Genomic DNA, 25,918 nt, shown 5'->3' on the forward strand with positions numbered 1-25,918 from the left:
TGTGAGTTTGAGGCCAGCCTGGTCTACAAGAGCTAGTTCCAGGACAGGAACCAAAAGCTACAGAGAAACCCTGTCTCAAAAATCCAAAAAAAAAAAAAAAAAGAGAGAGAAAATTTCTTGTAAGGGGTTACCTTCAGATCCTTTCTGTTTACATAGCAGTGATGCAAACCAACTCCAAGACACACAGGGGGTTGTGTGGTATTTGACCCTGCGTGGTAGCTCACCCTGAGGCTGTGGCAGTCAGTTACTTCATCTGTTCCATTTGATGTTGTTGGATATTATAAATGTAAAGTTGGGGCCACTCAGCAAAAACTGTAAAATCTTGTACCTATGTGTGGTGAACACTGTGTGTGTGTAGGCTAGAGGTTGACTTAGGGTATCTTCCTCTCTCTAGCCCTTTTTAAAAATATCATTTATGTGCATGTACAATGTGTGTGTAGGAGTGTGTATGTCATGGCACATGCATGGCAGGCATGGAGGCCAGAGGACAATTTTGTGGAATTGGTTCTCTTCCGGGGATTGAATTCCAGTGGTCAGGTTGTATCATTGGGCAGCAAGAGGCTTTTACCCACTGGGTCACCTCACTGGATCCTCCGTCTTATTTCTGAGACAGGATCTAAAGCTGGGACACTGACACTAGACCTGGAGCTTGTCCTCTAAGTTAGGATGGTTGTCTAGTGTGTTCTTTTCTCCTTCCTCCGGACCTGCTTGTCTCCATCCCTTATAGTTACAGCTCACACTGTAAACTCTGGCTCTCATATGAGTTCTGAGAATCTGAATTAAGTTTCTCTGCACGGCAAGCATTCCACCCACTGAGCCACCTCTCCAGCCCTATCAAATTTTAAAAATGTTTCCTAGCATTAATAGACCAAAAGGGAAACTTGGGAAAAGGAGAGGAGGTGCGTAGATAGTAGGTAGCAACTGTCTGCTGATTAGCCATGCTTCCTCCTCCTTGCCCACCCTCGACACCTTTCTTTCTGCCTGGTCTTGTTTCCTTAGGCTTCATACCCTTCCTTGTTCCAACCTCTTCTCAGCCTTGCCACAAGAATACAAAGATGGCATCTGATGGCTTCTTACCATACCAGGAGGTGTGGGTATTGGACTCTGATTTAAAGCAAAACAACACAGGAACGCTTTGACAGACAGTCAGTATAGGCAGCAGACCAGGCCAGCCTCCCACTCTATGGTAGTTCTCGGGGGGGGGGGCTACTCTTCCTTAACAGCATAAGAACTAAGCCTCAGTTCCAGCCTCTGCTGAGTCTTGACACAAGCATAAACTCCTCTGTGTTGAAATAGGAGCAGCGGGGCTGTGTCCCCAGCACCCCGGCTGCCTGTCTAGCTTATGCCCCGAAATAATTACACAGACACTGTATTCTTTTAATCACTGCTTGGCCATTTCTATCTAGCCTCTTCTAGGCTAACTCTTGCACCTGGACTAGCCCATCTCTAATAATCTGCTGTAGCCCACAAGGTGGCTTACCAGGGAGATTCTAGCCTACGTCCATCCTGGGTCGGAGCTTCATCGCGTGTGCCTCAGAGAGCAGAGCTCTCGCCTCTGCCCGCAAGAGTGGAGCATCGTGTCTCTCTGAGGCGTCTGCCCCCGAGAGGAGAGCTGTCGAGTCTGACCTCACTTCCTCTTCCGCCCAGCATTCTGTTCTGTTTACTCCTCCCACCTATGTTTTAACCTATCAGGGCAAGCAGCTTCTTTATTTAATTAACCAATGACCTTCCTCCATCACCTCTGGCTGTTAAACACGTCCAAAGACATGAGAATGAGGACAGCGGGGAAAGTGCTTCTACATGCCTTAGACATACACCAGCTCCAACTGCTCACGCTACTAACATGAATGTCTGTAGCATGAAGCCTCACTCTTCATGGGTAGGGAAGTCGCCTCTAGTAAGCAGGTGGCACAATGGAATGCAGTGTGTGTGTGTGTGTGTGTGTGTGTGTGTGTGTGTGTGTGTGTCCTCCCACGCGTCCCCTAGCTTTATAGACCAGGCTGGCCTTGAACTCAGAGATCCACTTGCTTTTACCTTTTGAGTGCTGGGATTAAAGATATGAACTACCACACCCAGTTTGGAATGCAAATTTTAATAGCTCTTCATGTATGAAAAATTCCACAAATCAACATGAACATGAGTTTTTTGTTTGGTTTTGTTTGGATTTTTTGAGACAGCGTTTCTCTGTGTAGCTTTTTTTTTTTTTACTTGCTCTATAGACCAGGCTGGCCTTGAACTCATAGAGATCTTCCTGCCTCTTCCTCCCCAGTGCTGGGATTAAAGGCGTGCGCCACCATTGCTCAGCTAAGGAACTTGAGTTTTAATAATTTAGGACAAGATGGGGGGAAAGCAAACTCTTTCAGCTCTTACTTTCCGGAAGGTACAATGAGGATGAGATAACAACGGCCATGTTTAGAAAAGTCAAAGCTACGATTCCCCTGTCCTTCCAGTCTGTCTCTCTTTGCTCTGGGCCCTCATGATTTTGTCTTCCAAGGAAAGCAGTGGTGTTTTTGTGAGTGAACCGAACGAACATTCACAAGACTTGTGATGTCAATATGCAGGGCTGTAGGGCAATGGCAGGGCTCTCCTTAGCAGAGCTCCGGGAAGGGATTTGGGTGAACCTGAGGGGCTAGTGTTTGACCGAGACCAACTCCAGTGATGGGAGAGTCTGGCATTTTGCATACAAGAAAGATCGATCCAGCTAAATGGTTGTAGGGTGTTGCTGGGGAAGAAAGTGGCACTGGTCTGTGGTAGGGGCATTATGGAATCCCTGTGTCCTCCTCCCTCCTCTCATACCCTGTTTCTGCCCTGCCCTTCTCGCTCTTGCTCCTACAACTGAGTTGAGCCCTATCGCCTCCCAGACCTAGTGAGTCCCTGCAGCTGTCCCCCGGGACCAGCTTCTAGGCAGCAGCATTCCACCACCAAGACCTACAAATCTCCCAGTGCTGCCTTCTCTGTTGTGCAGCTGTGTCCTCCTCATATCCTACCTGGCACAGTCTGGGCAAAAACTGAGATGTTCCTATTATCAGAACCACAATTCAAGTCATTGTCATTCCTTAAGGAAAGAATTAGTGAGAGCCAGACATGGTGGTACAGTGCTCAGGAGGATGATCAAGAGTTCAAGGCCAGCCTGGGCTTATAGTGAGGTCTAGTCACAAAAGCAGAGGAACAAACAGTAATCAAGACAGTTGTATCACTCTTGATTGATAACCAGTTAGCAGCTCCTGGCTCATTCCTCCTGCCCCCTTGTGTAGTGTCAGGTTATTAAGAGGAGGGAAGGCACAGAAGGAAAAACAGCAGCAGAGCACAGGTAGATGGTGGGGAGAGGGAAACTCTTTAGAAGTGAAAGGAAACCAAACATCTCAAAACTGGACCTGAGTGTTTGGGTGGAAGCCTAACCCCAGCCCCTGGCATCCATATACCCAAAAATTCTGGAATGGTTTTTGTTAAGGCTTTACCCCAGTTGCTGACATCCATATATCCAAAGAGTCTGGAATGTTCAGTTGGAAGTTCTATCCCAAGCACCCTCCTCTGAGAGTTACCTCAGTCCAGACTCCACCCCTGAGAAAGCCCACCAAACAATAACCCTTCCCCAGAGACACTCAAGACCACTCCATAGGGTATTTAAACTGACCCCCCTCCGGAGAACAAACACGTGGTTTTCTGGTCTTCCTTCCCCGGCTCCTCTCTGGGGTACACGAAAGCCATCTGGGAGCATTGGTACACATTAAATTTGAGCTTTTCTAATTCAGTTTGATTTGATCTGATTCTGATTAGTGCGTCAGTGGAGAGGCTTATCGGGGTGCAGAAACTTCATCGAGCCAGGCTCCAACCTGGCCTTGCTTGCCAGGTGTGGGCTCTAGGTCACCCTGATCAGAGGAGAGGAACATCTGCTCCCTCTCACAGCAGAGTCATGGGTATGAAAACCAACAAATGCCTGTCTGTTTCCAGATAAAACTGAAGAACTGTTTTTGCTTCAAATGAATTAAGCAGTTATAAAAAGTCAGAGGTAATTGAACTCAGTTTAACGAAATGATGGTTGGTTCTGTCTGGGGCTGGGAAGGCTGCCTGCCATGTGTGGGGACTGTAGAAGCCATCCTGACCATGAAGAGCACACATGATGCCCAGAGGTTGACAGGAGAGGACCCTCTATTGTCTTCTCTTGCAACCTCCCTGGTGCAAAGGGCAAGAGATAAGAAGGCTGACACAAGGTAGCTCAGCCCCCATCCTAGGAGGTCAGCACTGAAGGACAGCTTGCCTCCTGGGGGCTCAGATGCAACCTGTTGACCTATTTTCTCCTCTCTGTAGGCTTCGTGCTGGTCATCGGACTGGTGACCTTCTACAGAATTGGCCCTTACACCAACTTATCTTGGTCTTGCTACCTGAACATTGGTGCCTGCCTTCTGGCCACCCTGGCGGCTGCGATGCTCATCTGGAACATTCTTCACAGGAGGGAGGACTGCATGGCACCGCGGGTGATCGTCATCAGCCGTTCTCTCACAGCGCGGTTTCGCCGTGGCTTGGATAACGACTATGTAGAGTCTCCATGCTGAGAACACCTTATTGGGGCTTTCTCAATGAATAACCAGTGTAACGTCATAGTCTAGAAACCAACAGCCTAGCCTGTTCCAGGCCCTGCTCATGCAGAGGTGTGGGGCAAGTTTGGATCACCCATATATACATATGTATGATACTCATGTACATGTATTATGTTACATAGGAATCTATTATGTCTATATGTCATGTGTGCCACCCTATTCTGACACAATCTTCCTTGGTCAGCACAGCACGGTTTCGCATCATGCAGGTTTAAAAGGTGGAGACTGGAAGCTGAGGCAGGGAAGGAGGCAGTGTGGGCACCTTGCTCTCCACCTCCATTTGGGGTTAATTTATTCTGCATCTACTAAGAAGGCATCCCTAGTTGATTTTACAAAGCAGAACATCCAGGAAGCTTTCCGTGAAGGTCTGATAATCCTTGAGGGGAACAGAACTTATAACAGGTGGTAACGGTTTTACGCCAGAATCAGGTCAGCAGTGTACGTTTTTTTCCTGATTATTTGTCTAAGTTAAAATAAACAGAAGCCTCTGAACTGTGTCTACAACTTGTGTTTTATAAACTCCACCCATAGTTGTACATTTTTTTCTGAGACTTTTGTGGGATGACCTAAAAAGGGCTGAGAAGACCTCACTAAGGATCCCTACTTCATGGTTTGTGCAACCCCGACGTCCACATCTGTGAAGTCCACATTCATGCCCTCTGAAAACTGTGGCCTGTCACAGCAGATCAACAAACAGAATGAAAAGGATGAAATATGACAGTTTTCCCCAGGAAAACCTTCAGTCTCTCTCCCTGGTGCAAAGGGCAAGCCAGGGCAGGGCAGGTACTGGATACCTCCAGAGGTCATACTGCTTTCAGACAGGCTGGATTCCTAGTCTGTGCCTTCCCAGAAATATGTACCTCTGGGGTTAAAAAAGGCCCACAGAACCCAGGGCTGCTTGACCGTATCTGTGACCAAGGTCCTGGTGCACCCTTGCTAGATAGCTCCTCAAGGCCGGGAGGAGGCAGGAGTCACTGCTGGCATATGCATCAAAGGAAACTGGCACTAGCAGACCATGAAAGCCGGGAGTGAGGTGCTCTCCTCTGGCTGCCTTTCCTAATAAATGTCAAGTTTGTTGCTTTCAGAATTCTAGTGACTAAAGTTGATTGGTTTAAATTCTGAAGCCCATCCTGTGCCAAAGCTTTATCTTTAGTCAGAACAAACAGTGAAATAGATAGGTACCTTAAACACATACAGAGACTGATAATGACAGGTAAGCATTTATGGACTGACCACATACAACACACAGCACACTGTGTAGAAACGAGCAAGTGCGTGTCCACTACAGCACACAGATTCAAGCATTTAGCTATGACTTCCCCCCACTTGTCTCTTTCTATAAGGCATTTTTATTTCTAGTCATACACCAATACCATGTATGTGCCCATACACATTAGTATTGTGTATATGCCTATATAAAGTATATTAAAGGTCTAAAAGTGGCCATGCAGTCTGCTTCAGGCTTCCATCATGTCCACAGTACATGAAAGTTATCCAAGAAAGACTGAGCTATGATATTCAGCCTTGCTAGATACCTCAAACTAAATGTCTACATGGTCAGTGTGGGAAAACCCTCCCAGCTGCAGTAAAACTGGACCTCAGTGGCTGTCAGTGACAGTGGATGAGGGTTCCTGATACCCTGAGAAATGCAATCTGTGCTGCAAAATAATCACTGCATGTAAGCTGAGGCAGGAGTTCATTCCAAGCATTTCTTTTCCTTTTTAAAAATATATAATTTATTTCTATTTTATGTCCATTGATGTCTTGCCTGCATGCACGTCTGTGTGAGGGAGTCAGAAGCCCTGGAACTGGAGTTACAGCCAGGTGTGAGCTGCCATGTGGGTGCTGGGAATGGAACTGGGTCCTCTGGAAGAGCAGCCCGTGCTCTGAGCCATCTCTCCAGCATCAGGCATTTATTTTCCACGGCTTTCCTTTCTTGTAGTATAACTCTCCCATAGTTTACTTTACCCTTTTACTAAAAATCTGTCAGAAACTCTTGCTAAGAATTTCTGAGCTCTCTCAGAAATGGAGAATGAATTTGTAGATACTCTACTGGTTTCTTTCTTAAGACAGGGCCTCTCTCACTCCATCACAGGCTGGCCCGGAGATGGCCATACAATCCAGGCTAGCTTCGTTCTTACAGTGGTCTCCCTACTTCAACCTTCTAAGTGCTGGGTGACTAGAACACGCCAGCATATCTACATCAATGGGACTTCTTTCACAATTTTCTGTGGTTGTTGTTGTTTTCGAGACAGGGTTTCTCTGTGTATCTTTGGCTTTCCTGGAACTCACTCTGTAGACCAGGCTCAAACTCACAGAGATCTGCTTGCCTCTGCTTCCCAAGTGCTCGGCTAACTTTTTTCATAAAATTTAACTGTACTTCATTGATAGTTTTGGTGTTTATTTATTAATACTTTTGAGCAATATTTAGCACCTACAGAACTTTGGATCAGAATACTGTGAACACTTGAAAATAAATGAAAATGATAAAATAACAGCCTACAGGCTCCTGGTACACTGATACCAGGCGCCAGGCTTGCCTGCAGCACCGAACAGTGTGCCAGATCCTTGAGCTTGGTGGCTAGCGGTGACTAGAAAAAACAATTAAACACTATAATATGATCACAGAAGAGCTTTTAGCTTAAAATATAATTGATAAAGAAGGCACAAGAGGGGCTAGAAAGACAAATTAGTGGCTAAGAGCACTTATAGCAGAGGGTCTGCGCCCACATGATGGCTCACAACCATCTGTAACTACAGCCCCGGGGACCAGATGTCTGACTTCCTTAGGCACTAGGCACACGTAATTCACACACATATATACAAGTAAAATACTCATGCTTATATATAAAATAAATCTGAAAAACTTTTTTTTGAAGAGAAAGAAGGTGTTAAAAAGGCTGAAGGCTGTGGGTAAGATGCATGTCACCTTGACACCTTCCTGAATGAACGCCTTACCTTTTGATGAGTTTGATAGATTTGAAAGCTTCATCCATGTCCCCAATGGTGACAAAGAAGCTGAAGTTGAGCATGGCATCCCGAGTAGGCTTGTCACAGTCCTCCAGCCCCACAAAGTCTCGTAGGGGTCTCTTGGCTACCATCTGAGGGATGTGGTAGTGGCCAGAATCCACCCTCTCTTCTTTCTCTATTTCTCCAGGCTGGAGGACAAAGGCCGCATAGGTTTGTCAAGTAACATGTAAAGGCAATGCTTGCACCCAGTCTCACTTCTAACTTCCAACAACCAATGGGAAACTTATATGCAGAGAGGCATAGGTATATAGCCACAGGCCAAATGGTTCCCACAGGGTCCTGAAAAACCTTTAATGTCACTGGAATTGATCAAAGCTTTGGTCCCTTGTTTCAGACAATAGGTCAACAAAGGTTGTCCAGGAATAAACTTGCTTTCTCAGTCTCTGATTCGGTGACGTCAGAGTCTCACATTAGAAACAGCTCTTTCTGCTACCCTCTCCCCGTGTTTCATTCATCAGGAAGACTTTCATCAGCTTTAAACCAAGTCAGCCACACATCTGCCTCTTAGAACTAAAGAACGCTAGTCTGTCATTCTGTCAGGAGGCCCCTGCCAGGGCTCTTCTAGTGTGCTCAGCCTCTACATTTGTGTTTGGACTCTTCTCTCCAGGGCTGGAACTCCCTTCTCTCGGCAGGCCGTTTGCATATTAGTGTGTACACATATTCTCTAGCATAAATTTACCACCATGACGACCCAATTGGTGGCATCAACCACCTCCTCCCCAGCTCAGCTGTCATGAATGGTTCAGCCACACTCTTCTCCCTGAGCCCACCTGGCAGCCTCAGGGAGAAGATCCCAAGGAGGACCCAACACTTGACCTGGACTCTGAAAATCTTCTGAAGTGTATCATGCCTCATTGAAGCTGGAAAGCCCTTCTAGGCACAGCACAGGGCATAAGCGCAGGTTCCATTGAGGGAAACTTGAGCTGGGCGGTGGTGGCGCACGCCTTTAATCCCAGCACTCGGGAGGCAGAGGCAGGCGGATCTCTGTGAGTTTGAGACCAGCCTGGTCTACAAGAGCTAGTTCCAGGACAGGCTCCAAAGCCACAGAGAAACCCTGTCTCGAAAAACCAAAAAAAAAAAGGGGGGGGGCTTTGACCTCCAGCCAAACATTGAGGGAAGCTTGAGTGTAGGTCCATGGATGGATACATATATATAAAATATAGACATACATATACATATACACATATATTTAATGACACATATAGTGACACTATATATACATATATACATACACATACACACACATATATCACTAACTAGGTGACAGAAGAGCCTGGCTAATTTATGCACCAAGTTGGGCAATGTCCTTCACATTGGTAACATCATCCTTGCTGTGATTCTAATGAGAACCCAGTTTACTGTGTGAGCATCCTGGGGTGCCTTGGAATTCCTGTTCTCTGTCTATTCACCATGCCTCTTTATTCTAGCTCCTTGTTACTGATCTCTGAGGCAAGAACTGCACACATCTGAACTTGTCTCATCTTGGAAGTTAAATAAGGCTTGAACCCCATCTGTATTTGAACAGGAGGCAGAGACTGTTTATCCTATGTCATAGTAGATTGGAACAACCTGCCAGTCACGTGGTAAGGGTGCTAGGAACTAAGAGTATTGGACTTTCTCAGACCATCCTGGGATGTGTGGGCACTGAAAACCCGGGGGACAGGAGACTGCATGTTGTCAAGCAGGGTAAGAGCAGCCTTGAAAGGGACACAGTGCTTCTGGCTAGTCCTTGGTGGCACTTTGTAAGGTAAACTGATAATACTCCTTATATTACAAACATGGGTCACTCAAGCACTCTGTATCTGGAGATCACGTGAAATGGCTGCACACGCCACAGAGACACACCAGACTAACAGCCAATGGGCTCCTGTCACACTTCACTAAGTCACATAGCTCTATGGCCAAACAAAAGCCTTAGCCTTCCAGAAAAGCTTCCTGTGTAGCTGAGCAGGGAAGGTAGGAAGTACGGACACACACACAATACAGCAAGAAAGCAAGAGTCTCAGAGATGGGACAAAACCAAGGTGACAAGCCAGAACCTGGGGTTTCATACTTACGACGGCACCATATATGCCTCTTCTGTGGAAGAGCAACTATGGGAGCAGGCACAGAAAAGGAGACGAGAAAAAGAAAACATGCATAAATGTGTGGAAGAAACAAAAATCCAGAACACAAGATTAATGTGGAAAATTCAACAGGAAGAATTTAAAAGAGCTTTCCAAACTTTCTGTTTTCAAATCAAAGGGAAATTACACCAAAGAACACAAAACAAGATTGAAAAATGCCAAGAAAACATCAGTCTGGTGGTGGAACTCCATTTTAAAATAAAGTAAGCAAGGACACCGAACTGACAGAAAAAGACTCCCAGAACTCAGTCAATCACACGAATACCTTCCCAGCCATGAACTCCACTTTTAAGGCACATGGAAGTGTAACAGACGGCTCATGCACCAGCTTCCAGCGGCTCCGCAACACCGCTGCAGAGGGTAACTTGGAAAACTGGAACCAACTGTCCCAGATTCGTTTTTATTTAAAATGTGTGTATCATTATATACACATGTTTGCAGATCCTAAAGCTAGAAGCCCCATATGTCTGATCGCAATGGTCACAAATCAAGGGGCAGTATCCACTGCCACCCTATTCTCTACACCAATTCCTTTTAAAGTAAATCGCAGCTCTGATAAGAGCTGAGTGTGGCTTGTATGTTTGCGGCTGTCTAGCAGTCCACATGAGAGTTTCATTAGTTTATGTGGTTACATGGAGGGGACTATATCACAAGATACAGGTTTTTATTCTGTTCTGTCTCCCTGTGGCTATCCTACGACTCACTTTTGGCTACAATAGGCATGGCTGAACACACATGTAATCCTAGCAATCTCAGCACTCAAGAGGCTGAGGCAGAAGAACTAAGTGTGAGTTCAAGGCTGCCCTAGGCTACGTAATTAAAATCTTGCAAGAAAGAAAGAAAAAGAGGAGTGGGGTTAGAGAAATGGCTCAGTCGATGATAGCACGCCCTACTCTTGCATAGTTCAGTTCCCATTACCCAGGGAGCTCACCACCACCTGTATTGTTTCCTGCCTCCACAGGCACCTGCACTCATCCCCATATAGACACACACACATAAAATTAAAAATAGTTTTTAAAAAAATAGGTTAGTTTCAGACAATAAGAATAGCACAGGGCTCATTTAAAGACTGATTGTACCTCACCATATTGGGGAAAACAAGAGACACTAGGTAAAAGGTAAAAGCTGACACCATAGGTGCCCTCTCCCCACCTTTTGGTGTGAAAATGCAAGGGGAGTGCAGGGAGGATGTCGACATTTTCCCAGAAGGTGGGGGTTCCAGTTCGATCTTTAGTTCAGGTATCAAAGCCATGCCAGCAGCTGCAGCCCAGTGACTATGGAGCTCACTGACAGCTCCAGCCCTTACGACTGAGCTTTGACGCCACAAGCCCACTGGGCTCCTGGGTGGAAAAAGTCTCTCAGGTAGCTCAGTGTGGTAAAAAATGGATACAACAGCGTGAGACTGCCTGGACTCCGTTTCTTTTGTTGGTGTGTCATCTGAGAACCACAGCCCAAATGGACCTCAGGCATGTAACATGTGAGTTAGGATGTGTGCTAGTGTTTACTGACCCCATTTTTTCAAAAGTTTATAAAGAACCATGTGCATGTACCTCATTCCTATCTAGGTTACAGAAGCTTCCTGAGTACTGACACCAGCCACCTCACAGTAATCATCTCTGGGTTGGGAGCAGGGAGACTGGTATCATTTGTAATTCCTAAATTCCTTAAGAAGAACATAGGAGTAATTATTCTAAAAACTCAGCTAGAATAAAAGGAAATGACAAAGGCTGAAAGACTTGTCATTAGAAGGAAAGTCAAAGCCAGGTGGTGGTGTCACACGCCTTTAATTCCAGCACTCAGGTGGCAGAGGCAGGTGGATCTTAATGAGTTCGAGACCAGCTTGGTCTACAAAGTGAGTTCCAGGACAGCCAGGACTGTTACATAGAGAAACCCTGTCTCAAAAAACAAATAGAAAAACAAAAACAAAAAGAAGGAAACTCAAAAGGGAAGAGCTAAGAATCACAAGACCATTATCACGTTCATCTGCCCTGAGAGCAAAGGCATGTCCTGTGAGGTTTCCCAGCACCGGAGACATCAGTGCTTGCAGAATCTCAGATAATTGATGACAGCTGGTGGCAGACCTGATCTCATGAGAGGTGAGCCTCGGAACCTGGAGGGCCAGCTCAAATCTCAAGTATGCTAGAGACACGTGGAAGAATTTACCCAAGGAGGGGAAAACAGAGGATAATTGTGCAGGTGTCAGGGACTCCCACCTTTTTTGTGAAGTAATAATGAGGCACTTCCATTCCAAGAAGGTTCTGGTAGATAGGAGGCCGGGGGAAGCAGTCATGGAGTAAGAAGCCATGCTCTTCAGAAGCGAAGAATGACAGAATCAAAACATCTTCCTGAAAGACACAGGACAATGCAGCGTGGTTTTAAATTTAGCAATATAATTTTCTTCTCGGTTTCTTTTCAGGGTGTATGATCATGAGTTATTTCTGGCAAGGTTTCCCAAGCTTTTTATCTACCCCTTTGAAGAATAAGGCATCCAGCCTCTCCCGTATGACTGCACCTGACCTGTCTGTGACCAAGAGACCCCAGGAGTGACTGACCATCAAACACATCTGAGTTCATGAGGGAAACCCAAGAGTGCTTGAGTTTTTAAAAATTCTACCTTTGAGTTTCTTTGCTCTGATTTAAAACTCATCAAGGAGCCAGGTGAAGCCCAACACCTGGGAGGCAGAGGCAGGTGGATCTCTGAGCGAGAGGCCAGCCTGGTCTACAAAGTGAGTTGTATTCAGAGCTACATAGTGAGACCCTGCCTCAAAAACACAAACAAAAGCAAACAATGACAATGCTGACAACAAACAAACAAACCCCCTCTTCCCTGCTCTGAGGAATACGGACGGTACGGATGGCCCAGATGTCATGTCGCCTCTGTTGCATGTGAGCAGAGTAAGCCGCAGCAAATGCTGGGACCACCTTCCTATCTGCAACTGCTTCTTAAAAAGAGGACACATACTTTTCCTCATTTCTCTAGTGTGAACTCTTACAGCTGCACACACCATCATCACAAAAAAACAGAACCATTTGACCATATGACCAGCACCAGCCGCCCCTAATTATCTCTGCTGTGCCCATATTTCCTGGGCTGTCACAGGAATAGTCCTCTGGAAAAGTCCTCTGGCAATGTATTCTTCATTCCAGTGATACAGAAGCCTCTGCGACTGAGGATCAAGGACAGGGTTTGCTCCTGGTATTCTCAGGATTTCAGATTTCAGAGGGTCTCAGGGGCAGACTCCCATCTGTAAGAGTGCCTTCAGCAGGAAGATAAACCCCGAAACTATAGAACGGGCTTCCCCGTGCCGACTTACTTGGGAGTTGTGCATGCAAACTGCTCTGAGAGGAAGGTGGGCAACAGGGGCACAGATTGCCTGGATTTTAGGCACATCTGACACCTTGCAAAACATAAGGCTTGGGAAGTATCAGAGTCCCAGTTTCTATGTGGGTTCTGGTCTGGAGCCAAGAGCACATCTGCATGGAGGTGGCTCCACGGAGGTGGGGGGAAATGAGGAGGGCAGAGACAGTGACTGAGGACAGCTGGTAAGAGGTGAATGGGGGTTACAGCTCTACCTCAGACCTAATCTCAGCACATGCTAAGTCAGTAAGGGATAGTTCCCAGAGAGCTCTATAAAGAGCTCTGTCGATCTTACCAAAAGCAATCTACAGATTCAATGCAATGCCCAGCAAAAATTCTTCACAGACCTCCAAAGAACAGCACTCAACTTCATATAGAAAAGCAAAAAACCCAGGATAACCAAAACAATCCTGTACAATAAAAAAACTTCTGGAGGCATCAAAATCCCTGACTTCAAACTCTACTACAGAACTACAGTACTGAAAACAGCCTGGTATTGGCATAAAAAGACAGGTGAACCACTGGAACCAAATAGAAGACCTGGATATTAATCTACATACCTTTGAACACCTGATTTTTGACAAAGAAGCAAAAAATATCAAATGGAAAAAAGAAAGCATATTTAACAAATGGTGCTGGCATAACTGGATATCAACATGTAGAAGAATGAAAACAGATCCATATCTATCACCATGCACAAAACTCAAGTCCAAATGGATAAAACCAGCCACACTGAACCTTATAGAAGAGAAAGTGAAAAGTACACTTGAACGCATTGGCACAGGAGACCACTTCCTAAATATAACCCCAGCAGCACAGGTACTGAGAGAACAATTAATAAAAGGGACCTCCTGAAACTGAAAAGTTTCCATAAATCAAAGGACATGGTCAACAAGATAAAACAATAGCCTACAGAATGGGAAAAGATCTTCACTAACCCCACATCAGACAGAGGTCTGATCTCCAAAATATACAAAGAACTCAAAAAAATTGGTCATCAAAAGAACAAATAATTCAATTAAAAAAATGGAGTACAGACATAAACTCTCAACAGAGGAATCTAAAATGTCTGAAAGACACTGAAGGAAAATGTTCAACATCATCAAAGAAATACAAATCAAGACAACTCTGAGATTCCATCTTACACCTGTAAGAATGGCCAAGATCGGGCTGGAGAGATGGCTCGGAGGGTAACAGAACTGACTGCTGTTCCGGAGGTCCTGAGTTCAATTCCCAGCAACCATATGATGGCTCACACCCATATATAATGAGATCTGGTGCCCAGAACACTATATACATAATAAATAAATTTTTTAAAAAAAGAATGGCCAAGATCAAAAACACTGATGACAACTTATGCTGGAGAGGTTGTGGGGAAAAGAGAACACTCCTGCATTGCTGGTGGGAATTCAAGCTGGTACAGCCCCTTTGCATGTCAGTGTGGCGATTTCTCAGAAAATTAGGAAACAACCTTCCTCAAGACCCAGTAATACCACTTTTGGGCATTTATTCAAAGGATGCTCAATTGTGCCACAGGGACATGTGCTCAACTATGTTCATAGCAGCTTTGTTTATCATAGCCAGAACCTGGAAACAACCTAAATGCCCCTCGACCAAAGAATGGATATGGAAAATGTGGTACATTTACACAATGGAGTACTACTACACAGAAGAAAAAAATAATGACATCTTTTTTTTTTTTTAATTTATTTTGTTTTTTGAGACAGGGTTTCTCTGTGGTTTTGGAACCTGTCCTGGAACTAGCTCTTGTAGACCAGGCTGGTCTCGAACTCACAGAGATCCGCCTGCCTCTGCCTCCCGAGTGCTGGGATTAAAGGCGTGCGCCACCACCGCCCGGCAAAATAATGACATCTTGAATTTTGTGGGCAAATGGAGCTAGAAAACATCATTTTGAGTGAGGTAACTCAGATCCAGAAAGACAATTATCACATGTACTCACTCATAGGTGGTTTTTAAACATAAAGCAAGAAAACCAGTCCACAAATCACAATCTCAGAGAACCTAGACAACAATGAGGACCCTAAGAGAGACATACATAGATCTAATCTACATGGGAAGTAGAAAAAGACAAGATCTCCTGAGTAAACTGGGAGCATGGGGACCTTGGGAAAGGGCTGAAGGGGAGAAAAGAGGCAGGGAGGGGAACAGAGACTGCTCTTTGGACTGGAGAGGGAAGGGGAGGGGTGGGGGGAGGGGGAGGAAAATGGGAGGAGGTGGAAATTTTTAAGTAAAAATAAATATATTAAAAAAATTAGAGCTAAAAAAAAAGAGCTCTGCCCACAGAGAAGAGTAACACAGGCTAGTTAAGAAAATCAAGAAATTAAAATTTGGGGTTAGACCTGACCAAAAAAAAAAAAAAAATGGGGCGGACCTAGACAGGAAGGGTGGAGCAGATAAAAAGGAGAACACCATCCAACAGACACATCTCACACTGCAGCTTTCCTGTGTGGCTCAAGATGGGTCTGTCTGCAGGATGGTGGTGGCGCACGCCTTTAGTTCCAGCACACGGGAGGCAGAGGCAGGCAGATCTCTGTGAGTTCGAGGCCAGCCTGGTCTACAGAGCTAGTTTTAGGACAGCCAGGGTGCAAGAGAGAAACCCTGTCTCAAAACCCACCTCCCCAAAAAGATGGATCTGTCTACCATTTGTCTGTGGAAATGATTCTGATGACACAGTAACCCTATCCAGTGGGAGATACGAGGCAGATTCTCTACTTCACAAGATGGATTTTCCTACTAACTCTCCCGTAAGTTATACCATGAAGACACTATCTGGCAAATGGTCACCATATATGTCTAAACATGTAACATAGCAAACAATAGGTACCTTGGGGCATGTGTCCTCCATGTGGGGCTGCTTGTCTACAGTCTGTGGCTGGGCTCCAGGTGATTCCTGCAAGGCCTCACACACGAAGAGCCTGGGCTCACTCTGATCCCAGAAATGGTTCACAGGAACGTAATTTGCTAGTCTCTCATGCATAAACATGTGGGTCCTAAAACAGAAGGGAAGAACTGTCCCCAACTCTGACAAGAACAGTGCTTTCAGTGCTACCCACACCACTCAGAGCCATCTCAGCCAATGCCAGTAGGTGGCAGTGTTGACAAGTGCTCACCGCCATGCATCCCATCAAAACAAATTCTTGCAGACTTTGAGAAATTGGGAGTCAGGCTCTGGAAGTCTGGCTTGGAGACACAGAGCACAATGCTTGGATCTGGAAGTCCCATCTATAATAAATATACCATGATTTATGGGCCCAAAACTTGAAGCTCTTTTAAAAAAAAATATTTATTTTATGCATGAGCTATATCTGTATGTACACCTTTATGCCAGAGGAGGGCATCAGATCCCACTAGAGATGCTTGTGAGCGAACATGTGGTTGCTGGGAATTGAACTTATGACCTCTGGAAGATCAGTCAGTACTCTTAACTGCTGGGCCATCTCTCCAGCCCCCTGAAGAAGTTCTATATGGAGATCTTAACAGTAAATGAGTGCGATGATACACACTATTAGTTTTAGTTGTTTGGGAGATGAAGGCAGGACAATCACACACAAAAAGGAAGAATTACGAGGTAAGGCAGATAGTCATCCTTAGGTGCCACCCACCCTCTAGAGAGCACAGCAAACCCAGGGGAGAGTATGGAACTGCTGGGCTCAATGGCCCTTGGTGGCTGTACAGGACCCACACCTACAGGAAACATAACCCTCATGGATGCTGCTAGCACCAGCACTGGTGGCTGCCCACGGCCATGGCCTGCTCAGCTCTGTGCATCACTGACGTGACAAGCACGGAATTTTGGAAGGAACATATACTAAGGACTTATAAAATGCCAGACACAGGTTGTTTCCTTTGTACTCTAAGGAGTCTGTCCAAGAGAGGTTGGTCTGGCAAGAGATTTAGAATAGGCAGAAAGGATGGTGCCTATTCTTAAAAGAGAAGTCATGGAAATCAGGCAGAGTCAAGAGAAAAACCATTTCATAAGATAAAGAGGGGAACTGATAGTAGGAAGTGAAGGGAAGCTTAGTTCCAAAGATTTACACCTGGTCACAGAGAACCCAGGAACGCTAGGACTGGGATGAAGGCCAATCTGAGGAGCAAAAGTTCAAGGCCCATATTCTGAGGCAGGAGATCAGTGACACAGTTAGCTGGAAAGAGAAGTAAGACATCAACAGAGATGAAAAGCAGACCAAGCAGGTTAAAGGAGGCAGGCAGGACTCAGGGAGAGAGACAGGAAGAATTCAGGGTGGACTGGACAGGAAGATCTGAGTCAGGGCCTGCTGGAACTAGCATAAGGTAAGGCTGGAGTTGGGGAGTAACTCAGTGGTAGGGCACTTGCTTAGCACACACCAGGTTCTGTTCTGGGATCCATCCTTAGCATCACAATCAACCAAATCAATGAAACAAACAAACAAACAAAAAAAAAAACTAGGGGGCTGGAGAGATGGCTCAGCGGTTAAGAACATTGACTGTTCTTCCAGAGGTCCTGTGTTCGATTCCCAGCAACCACATGGTGGCTCACAACCATATGTAATGAGATTTGGTGCCCTCTACTGGGGTGCAGCTATGCACACAGGCAGAATACTGTATACATAATAAATAAATCTTTTAAAAATTAAAAAAAAACTAGCAAAAATAGTAGAACAGTACAAAAAAAAGGATGACAGAAAAAATATGTTACCAAGTGAAACTCTGTTGCCAGTTCCTCTGTTCTGTTAGCCATTTAGGTGAGACTGAAGGTTTCCATACCATGCTTCCTATCCCACACCTACTTCATGGCAGACACATCTAGCATTCTTCTTTTTTTTCTTTTTGCATGTGTGCAGTCAGAAGGCAATCTTTTTTTAAAATTTATTTTTATTTTATATGCATTGTTGTTTTTGCCTTCATGTGTGTCTGTGTGAGGGGTGCAGATCCCCTGGAACTGGAGTCATAGACAGTTGTGAGCTGCTGTGTGGGTGCTGGGAATTGAACCTGGGTCCTCTAGAAGAACAGTCAGTGCGCTTAACCACTGAGCCATCTCTCCAGCCCCACATCTAGCATTCTTTCCCAAACTGTTTGCTTTCCTGACTCAAGTCATGCAGAATCAAACATAGATGTAGCAAAGTGCTTAGAAGTGCTTTAAAGCCCACGGACAAGTTTTCTGTAGCAGAAACTATACTTATGTGTTACATCAGCCCTCCCCCAAAAGAAAGACATTGATTTTATTTTAAATCTTCTCTAGAAACATTCTCTACAAAGACAATCAAGCACCTTTTTCCCATTAGAGTTGCCAATAAGTCTGAGGCCATTCTGTTCTGAGACATTCTTAGAGATGTTTGGGAAAGCCCCTCCAAATTTTGAGTTACTACTAAGTCAGTTCCATAGTCTCAACCCTGAAGCACAGAGACCAAGAACTTAAAACTACTTCAACTGCTTAGTATCTGTTTTAGGCTCCAAGGTTCAAAATCTAACTTAGTAAGCTGGACGGCAGGCAAATATCGTTTCCCACAAATCCTCTCGACTGTAATCTCACTCATTGGTCTCCGGCTCATTGAAGGGCAGTGTCTGCATCTGTCCAATCTCTCCAGTCTTGAAGTTGAAGACATTCACTGTGTCCATTTCAACATCATAGATGTAGATTTTGGAATCAGGGCTGTTGTCAACCTAGGAAAGAAAAGACGTATTGCTCAGAGCTGGCGAGTGCTTTAGGGCCTGTGCCCATGGGGCTGACACAGCTTGTACTCTAGGAAAATGCACCTGCCACCAGTCTCCGTGGCTTCCAGTCAATGGCATGCCACCAGAATAATTTCAATGCTTTATTAAGCCCACCGAAATAGTTCTTTAGTTACTACTTTTTAATTTCAGACAACTTAGAATAAAGTCTAAAGAGTTGTAGCTGTTCTTAGTTTTGACTAGAAATTAAAAAAAACAAAAAAAACAAACTGGGTCTCAGTACGTAGCCTTGTATGACCTGGACCAGGTTGGCCTTGAATTCAGAGATCTGCCTGCCGCTACCTCCTGAGTGTTGGGATTTTAGGGGTGTGCCACCATGTTCAGCCTGAAGACATTTTCTTTGCTGAGACAGACTAACCAAGGGACTCAAAAGGAATCTGGATTTATGGCAAAAACGACATCTGTACAACTGAATACAATTGATGGGAGTGAGGCTCATTTCCACTTGGCAGCTGACACATGAAGTCTTGAGTGATATTTCTAATGAAGGCGGGGGCTCCTGCCGCGCTGTTCGCAGAAGCTCTGTTCACAAGGGCAAGATGTGGACAGTCACTAAGGGACCGTCAATGGATTAATGGAGAAAAGGTGGCCTATCAAAACAATTCAGGCACAGAGAGAATGAAGCACTGGCACATGCTACAACATGGATGAGCCCCAAACGCTACAGTGGGTGAAAGAAGCCAAATCAAAGGCCACGCATTCTATGACATGTCCAGAACAAGGAAATTCAGAGACAGAAAGCAGGCCTGTGGTTGCCAGGAGCTACGATGGGGGATGGGACTGGTAGGCAGTTAATGGGTATGACAAATTTCTTTAGAATGAAGATGTTTGGAACCAGATAGAGGCAGTAGTTGTACTATACTGCAAATGTACAAAGTGCCACTGGACTGCTCACTTTGAATGGTTAATTTTATGATATATATATATATACATGATTACACACACACACACACACACACACACACACACACACACACACACACATATGTGACTCTCATTTCAAGGTTTTGAGAGCCTATTTTAAGATAACGAGATGTCAGCATGCCCAAAGCATCCTGAGCCTGTAACTGCTCAAGCAATACTTTGAAGCGGAGGAAGAAAGTGGGGGCACACTGGCCCATGTCCCATCTGACAGCATAAGCAGTGACAACAGGCTCACCTGAGGGTTCTCTGAAAACTGCATCTGGGTCCTGCCCCTTATAAGGGAATGTTCCAGTAAGTGGCTTTGGAAGCAAAAGAAACCAAGCAGGTCCTGGGTTCAACCTTGGTTTCAGGCTCAGCTGCTCTGGGTTTTTTAGGCTCAGACCTTCACTGGTGATCCTGACAGCCCTACCTCATGATTACACACAAAGATTTCTTTAAAAAAAAATTATTTATGTATGAGTGCAATGCATAGCTTTATGCCAGAAGAGGGCACCTGACCCCACTAGAGATGCTTGTAAGCCACCATGTGGTTGCTGGGAACTGAACTCAGAACCTCAGAAAGAGCAGACAGTGCTCTTAACTCCTGAGCCATCTCTCCAGCTCCAAACTTTTTTTTTTTTGGTTTTTCGAGACAGGGTTTCTCTGTGGCTTTGGAGCCTGTCCCGGAACTAGCTCTTGTAGACCAGGCTGGCCTCCAACTCACAGAGATCCGCCTGCCTCTGCCTCCTGAGTGCTGGGATTAAAGGCGTGCACCACCACCGCCTGGCCAAACATTTCTTAAAACAAACAATACACCTTACAAAAAGAGAAAGAGATCTGATTCTGTGTGCTTGTGTATTTGCCTGCATGTGTGCATGTGTAGCACGTGTGCCTGGTGCCCACAGAGGTCAGAAGAGGTGGTCAGACCCCTGGAATTTGAGTTAAGAACAGTTGTGAAGTAGGTGCTGGAACAGAACTGAGGTCCTCCACAAGAGCAACAAGTACTTTTTTTTTTTTTTTTTTTTTTTGGTTTTTCGAGACAGGGTTTCTCTGTGGCTTTGGAGCCTGTCCTGGAACTAGCTCTGTAGACCAGGCTGGTCTCGAACTCACAGAGATCCGCCTGCCTCTGCTGCAACAAGTACTCTTAACCTCTGAGCCATCTCTCTAGTCTCTACACACGTGGATTTCTGAGGCTCAGGGAAGTTCTCGCCTCAGTTTCAAATGCTCCCTACCTCGATCGAAAGGACTCTCTTCTAATGGGTCTCATGCAGCTGCCTGCCTCACACTGCGGCCACTTTGTGTCCTCATCTCCTTTTGTATTACTTTAACACTATTGTGGGGCTCTTCCCACTCTTTCTTCCCTTGTTGTAGACAAACCACCATTAGGGTCAGGGTCCTGAGCTGCAGCACTTACTGGGCTGGTGCATTTTAAGCCTGGGTCAGTGGGACTTATAAAAACAACTCAAAATGATGTTACCACTATAATCTTATCATTTCTCATTTTCTTCTTCTGAATACTTGCAGAAGAATATCATGTACATGTACAGAGAAAAGAAAGTGAGGAAAGCGAAGAGCTGGAGTCAACCCCCCATTCCTCGCCTCCACCACTGTGTTCACCAGCCTCTGTGTTCTGTTAATTCAGTGTCTTCCTCAGAGCTCCCACCAATGGGCACAGTGTGAAAGGCAGCCAGATCCTCAAGTCTTCAAAGCAATGATGAGGAGACACATGTCCAGAAGAAAACTTTATTCTAGCAGCTCGAGAATCATAAATAGAATGTGAGTCCCTTAAAAAGACAAGATGAAATTTTGCAGAAACAAAAGACACTTAACAGTGACGGAAGAAACTGTCACCCTTGTTGTAACTAAGAGTTTGGCTGGGTGGCAAAGACAACAAGCAAGAAAAGGAGAAAAGGACCTCTGAACAAGACACCACTGTTTCTGATGAAAACAACAGCAACACAAAAGGCAGGTGAGGATGTAAGAACGGAGAGTATAGGTCAGGTGTGTGGGGCAGCTTCTGCACTCAGCAGGCAGAGACAGACAGATCTCTGTGAGTTCAAGGCCAGCCTATTCTACAGAGTGAGTGAGTTCCCAGACAGCTGAGGCTACACAGAGAAACCTTTTCTCGAAACAACGAGGGGCTGGAGAGATGGCTCAGAGGTTAAGGACACTGACTGCTCTTCCAGAGGTCTTGAGTTCAATTCCCAACAACCACATGGTGGCTCAGAACCATCATATAATGAGATATGGTGCCCTCTTCTGACATGGAGGCAGAACACTGTATTGTATATATAATAAATAAAATCTTTAAAAAAAAAAAAGAAACAACAACGACAAAACCAAAACTAACCAAACAAAAAAACCAACTAACCAACCAACCAAACAAACAAAAAAGAGTGTGTCTGGAGAGCAGGTCCTGCACCTCTACAATAAAGTGGGCAGCACAATAGAGCCAACCCCACTCATTGGTAGATGTGTAGGCGAACCAGGCCAGAAGTTGTAAGCATAGTAGAGTTCCCCCCATTATTCATCTGTCATGTGGCATCATGGGCAGGGGAGAGATGTTACTCCCCCACCCTCCTGTCCATCAATGCCTTGCCCACATCAGCTGCAGCACTTAGGTAAGTGGCCCCACAACACAGCAGGACAACACAGTAGGGCTAACCCTGAAGGTGTAGGTGTGGGGGATCTAACTGAGGATGAGGATCTGAAAGCAGGAGAACTGGCCCCACCCCTTGCTCACAGCTGCAAGGGGTGAACTTGCCAGGACAAAGCAAGAGAGCTCACCCTGGTGGTGAGGACAGGGAGAGCTGGCGGGCCCAGAACCAGGGTCATGGGTCGTCGGCCCACGCCATCATCCATCCCATTTGTGATCTCCTGGAGGCGTGAAGGAACCTGTCCTGCAGACCCAAAGCTGCAGAATTTCCATAGAGCAAGGCAACACCAAGATAACCAAAAGGAGTTTCAGTGAGGGTCCAGCTTCAACAGTGTAGCAGAAACCGGAGGCCTTGAAGCAGACCGATGACTCTTTGCAATGAACATTTGCAGGTAAAGAGATGTGGATAAAAGGGTTTACTGCATGACTCACTCACTGTCTCACACTGCAGTTTTCATGACGAGATTTTTTTTTTCCTTTTCCATTTTTTTCTCTTAAATTTTATTTTATTTTGTGGGGGGGAGGTTGCAAGGGCAGACGGTAGATACTAAGGGGTGGGGAAATGAATGGGATGGAGATGCATGATGTGAAAGACACAAAGAATATATGAAAACAAACAACAACAGTAACAATGAAAACAGAGTGTGTGCCAAGATGGAAGCAGGCAGGAGAGATCCGATGGAAGGCAGGAAATCGAGGAGGGAGATGAAGCAGGGAGGGGGCTAGACAGAAGGCAAGACATAAAGACCCAAAAGATCTACTGAGGAGAACCTACCCAGGCAGAGCAGCCGGCTATGGGCCTGTGAGAAGCCAAAGGCACAGCCCCTCTTCCAGGGAGGTCCTTCATATGGACCAGCAGAAGGCCAGCAGGGAAGTCAGCCTTACCTTGCTAAGGAGGATGCTAATCTTGTTCCCGTTGGCATTGCATCTCAGAGAAGTGATGTTCCCCACATAAGGGATCAGTTGAGCCAGGTTCTTGCAGCTGCAGTGCACTTTTGCTTCCCTGTGTGAGGACAGGAGAAGAAAGAATGACCTCAGCATCAGGCAGAGGTCCCTTCCTGGCACCTTTCTGCTGATCACAGAAATTAACTTCTCTGACTGCTCTGACTAGGCCTACGGGTTCTGTTCAGCTCACTGCTTCTTACCTGGTGCACTGAATTCCTAGCACAGGGAAAAGGGGGGTAATTTTTAGAACCAATGAACGGTATCTTCTAAATTAGAAAAAAAAAAGAGGTGTCACATGAGGTAAGAACCTGAGATTTTTGACACTGTTCTAACTTTTTTGTCTACTGAATTATCTCATAATTTAAAAGAAAAAAACGAATACTTCTATTTTGAAGAAAATGGTACCTTCTGGAAAGATCAAAACTTTTAAAGTGAGCTAAATCTGTCCCTGCCACCAGGAAAGTTCCACAGACATCTAGGAAGCAGGGGCTCCCCTCGGTCTCAGAGAACAGCAGAAGTTGTTTGACAGTTCCCTGGGGAAAGAAGAACAAGTTTAGCTGTACACTTCTACGGTGCCCCATTTCTCTCCTAAACAATTCATCTCCTGCACTCCACCGTTCACCCAGTCAGTGATTACTAATGGGTCAGCATGCATTTAAACTAGGGTTGGTTCCCTGGAAGACAGGCCCCTGTCTCAGTACTGTCTTGGTGCCACACGCCTCAGGTCAAGGATCAAAGATATACCAGGCCCTGGTGATGAACACCTTTAATCCCAGCACCAGAGGCAGGCGGATCTCTGTGACTTTGAGGCCAGCCTGGTCTACAGAGCTAGTTCTAGGACTGGCTCCACAGCTACTGAGAAACCCTGTCTCGAAAACCAAACAAACAAAAACCAATCAAACAAAAAAGGATCAAAGATACATAGGGCACTCAGCTGAGAAGGATCTATGGTCACACACAAGATAATGGAATGTAGCAAGGACAGACGGATGGTGACTTGTCCCTGAAGGTTGGTCTGGGTGGGCATTTTGTTAAAGCTTCAAAGACGCTTCTCATGTTGTCAATGTTAGGTGCATGGTCATCTGGGTGGTAAGATGAGGAAAGGATGCTCTACCAGGATGCTTGCCTCATTCTGGATATATGCCATTTGTGGAAGGCAACTCACAGAACTCCACACTTATAACATGTTCATGCTTTCTGTATTTTATATTTCAATAAAATACTTAAGAAATTCATGTCGCTAGGCAGCGTTTAACCCCAGCAACTTGGGAGGCAGAGGCAAGAGGCTCTCTGTGAGTAAAAGGTCAGCCTGGTCTACAAAGTGAGTTCTAGGACAGCCAGGACTGTTACACAGAGATCCTGTCTAAAACACAAAAACAAAAAGCCAACAACAACAAAGAAGAAATTACTGTCTGTTCTGGGGGCAGCGTTTAAAGTGAGGTGACAGAAGACCCAGCTATCAGCAGGTGACACATACTGAAAGACAAGTCTGGCACGGCTGCAGAGTGAGCAATGAGAGCGCTGTCTACTGCGAGGGTGGGCAGGTGGAGCAGAGGCCATATGGGCACATCATGCAGACAAGAAGGCAACACTCTCCAGCTCAAGTTTACCCACTCCTGCTCTGCTTCCATAGTTTCCACTTCTCAGGTTCCACAACAAATCTAGCCTGTATTCAGGAAGAGGAAGTACACCACTTCTTCTTTCTCTGGAAGAGTCTACTACCTCTCACGACTCACTGTCTGAACCAGGCCCCTAGAGTCTCCTCTGGTTATATCTCCAGGACTCCATCACCCTTCACCAACTCCCCAGTCCTTTCACTATGTAAGCACAGAAGTTATATTCTAATGAAAACCCATACAAACAAACCAAGAAGAGGCAACCCAGAATCTATCCTACTCCTGCTGACATCAACATCAGCCCGCCAAGCTCCTGCCTCACTTCCATTCTACCCAGGGCTCTGGCTCCAGCCTGGACCATGAGTGACCCATACCTTGATCCTCTCTAAAGATAATTGTTGGGAGCTGCAGACCCTCGGACCCTGAACTTTCTATGACCCCCTGCCTGCTGTTTTTCCATGCTTGCAGCTGCTCTGGGCATGAAACCCTCATGAGTTCCTGATAACAAGGAAGTGGGTTCTGGTGGGTTTGCAGTAGAAAATCACGAGAGCTAGGGCGTGGCCACTAGTCAAGGAGAGCACTAAATAAGCTGCCTTGGAACAAAATAAAATGGACATTCTTTCTTCAAGAGCGACCCATGGCTCTGTATGTTTTTAGTCCTCAGGCCCTTCCCCAACCAAGGTTCCAGGTGGTGCAGGTTCAGGTAGTGCAGGGAAATGAAAAGGAAGCATCTGAAGACACCTTATCACTGGGCCAGACATTAACAGAGCCACACATTTGCCTCCTGAAGAGATATGGGTAGGAATCAGAGAGACCACTAGCATTTCCTTACTGACCAAACCAACACACATGCCTTCTGTATAAAAACAGCAGACAAGCCGGGCGGTGGTGGCGCATGCCTTTAATCCCAGCACTTGGGAGGCAGAGGCAGGCGGATCTCTGTGAGTTCGAGACCA

At 45.7% G+C, this 25,918-nt stretch overlaps 2 protein-coding genes across 4 annotated transcripts in view; one reads left to right on the plus strand and one right to left on the minus strand.

Annotated features, from left to right (window-relative positions):
• Positions 1-5,090, plus strand: part of Tmem204 (transmembrane protein 204) — a 26,191-nt gene extending 21,101 nt beyond the window's left edge. Inside the window, exon 4 of the mRNA XM_005349116.2 lies at positions 4,309-5,090. Within this exon, the coding sequence (XP_005349173.1) occupies positions 4,309-4,553 (245 nt within the window). The 3' untranslated portion in view covers positions 4,554-5,090. The remainder of the gene's footprint in view (positions 1-4,308) is intronic.
• Positions 1-25,918, minus strand: part of Ift140 (intraflagellar transport 140) — an 89,111-nt gene that overhangs the window by 37,542 nt on the left and 25,651 nt on the right. For 2 of the 3 annotated variants that reach the window (XM_026780995.1, XM_026780994.1), the window contains exons 14-20: positions 23,752-23,879; positions 23,287-23,404; positions 18,643-18,773; positions 15,958-16,123; positions 11,968-12,099; positions 9,686-9,721; positions 7,557-7,756 (exon numbers count right to left, since the gene is read on the minus strand). In XM_026780995.1, coding sequence (XP_026636796.1) covers positions 7,557-7,756; positions 9,686-9,721; positions 11,968-12,099; positions 15,958-16,123; positions 18,643-18,773; positions 23,287-23,404; positions 23,752-23,879 — 911 coding nt within the window. The remainder of the gene's footprint in view (positions 1-7,556; positions 7,757-9,685; positions 9,722-11,967; positions 12,100-15,957; positions 16,124-18,642; positions 18,774-23,286; positions 23,405-23,751; positions 23,880-25,918) is intronic. The other variant, XM_005349117.3, reaches the window with a different exon arrangement.

This window comes from Microtus ochrogaster, chromosome 7 (genome assembly GCF_000317375.1).
Source record: "Microtus ochrogaster isolate Prairie Vole_2 chromosome 7, MicOch1.0, whole genome shotgun sequence".
In the NCBI taxonomy this organism is placed as follows: Eukaryota; Metazoa; Chordata; class Mammalia; order Rodentia; family Cricetidae; genus Microtus; species Microtus ochrogaster.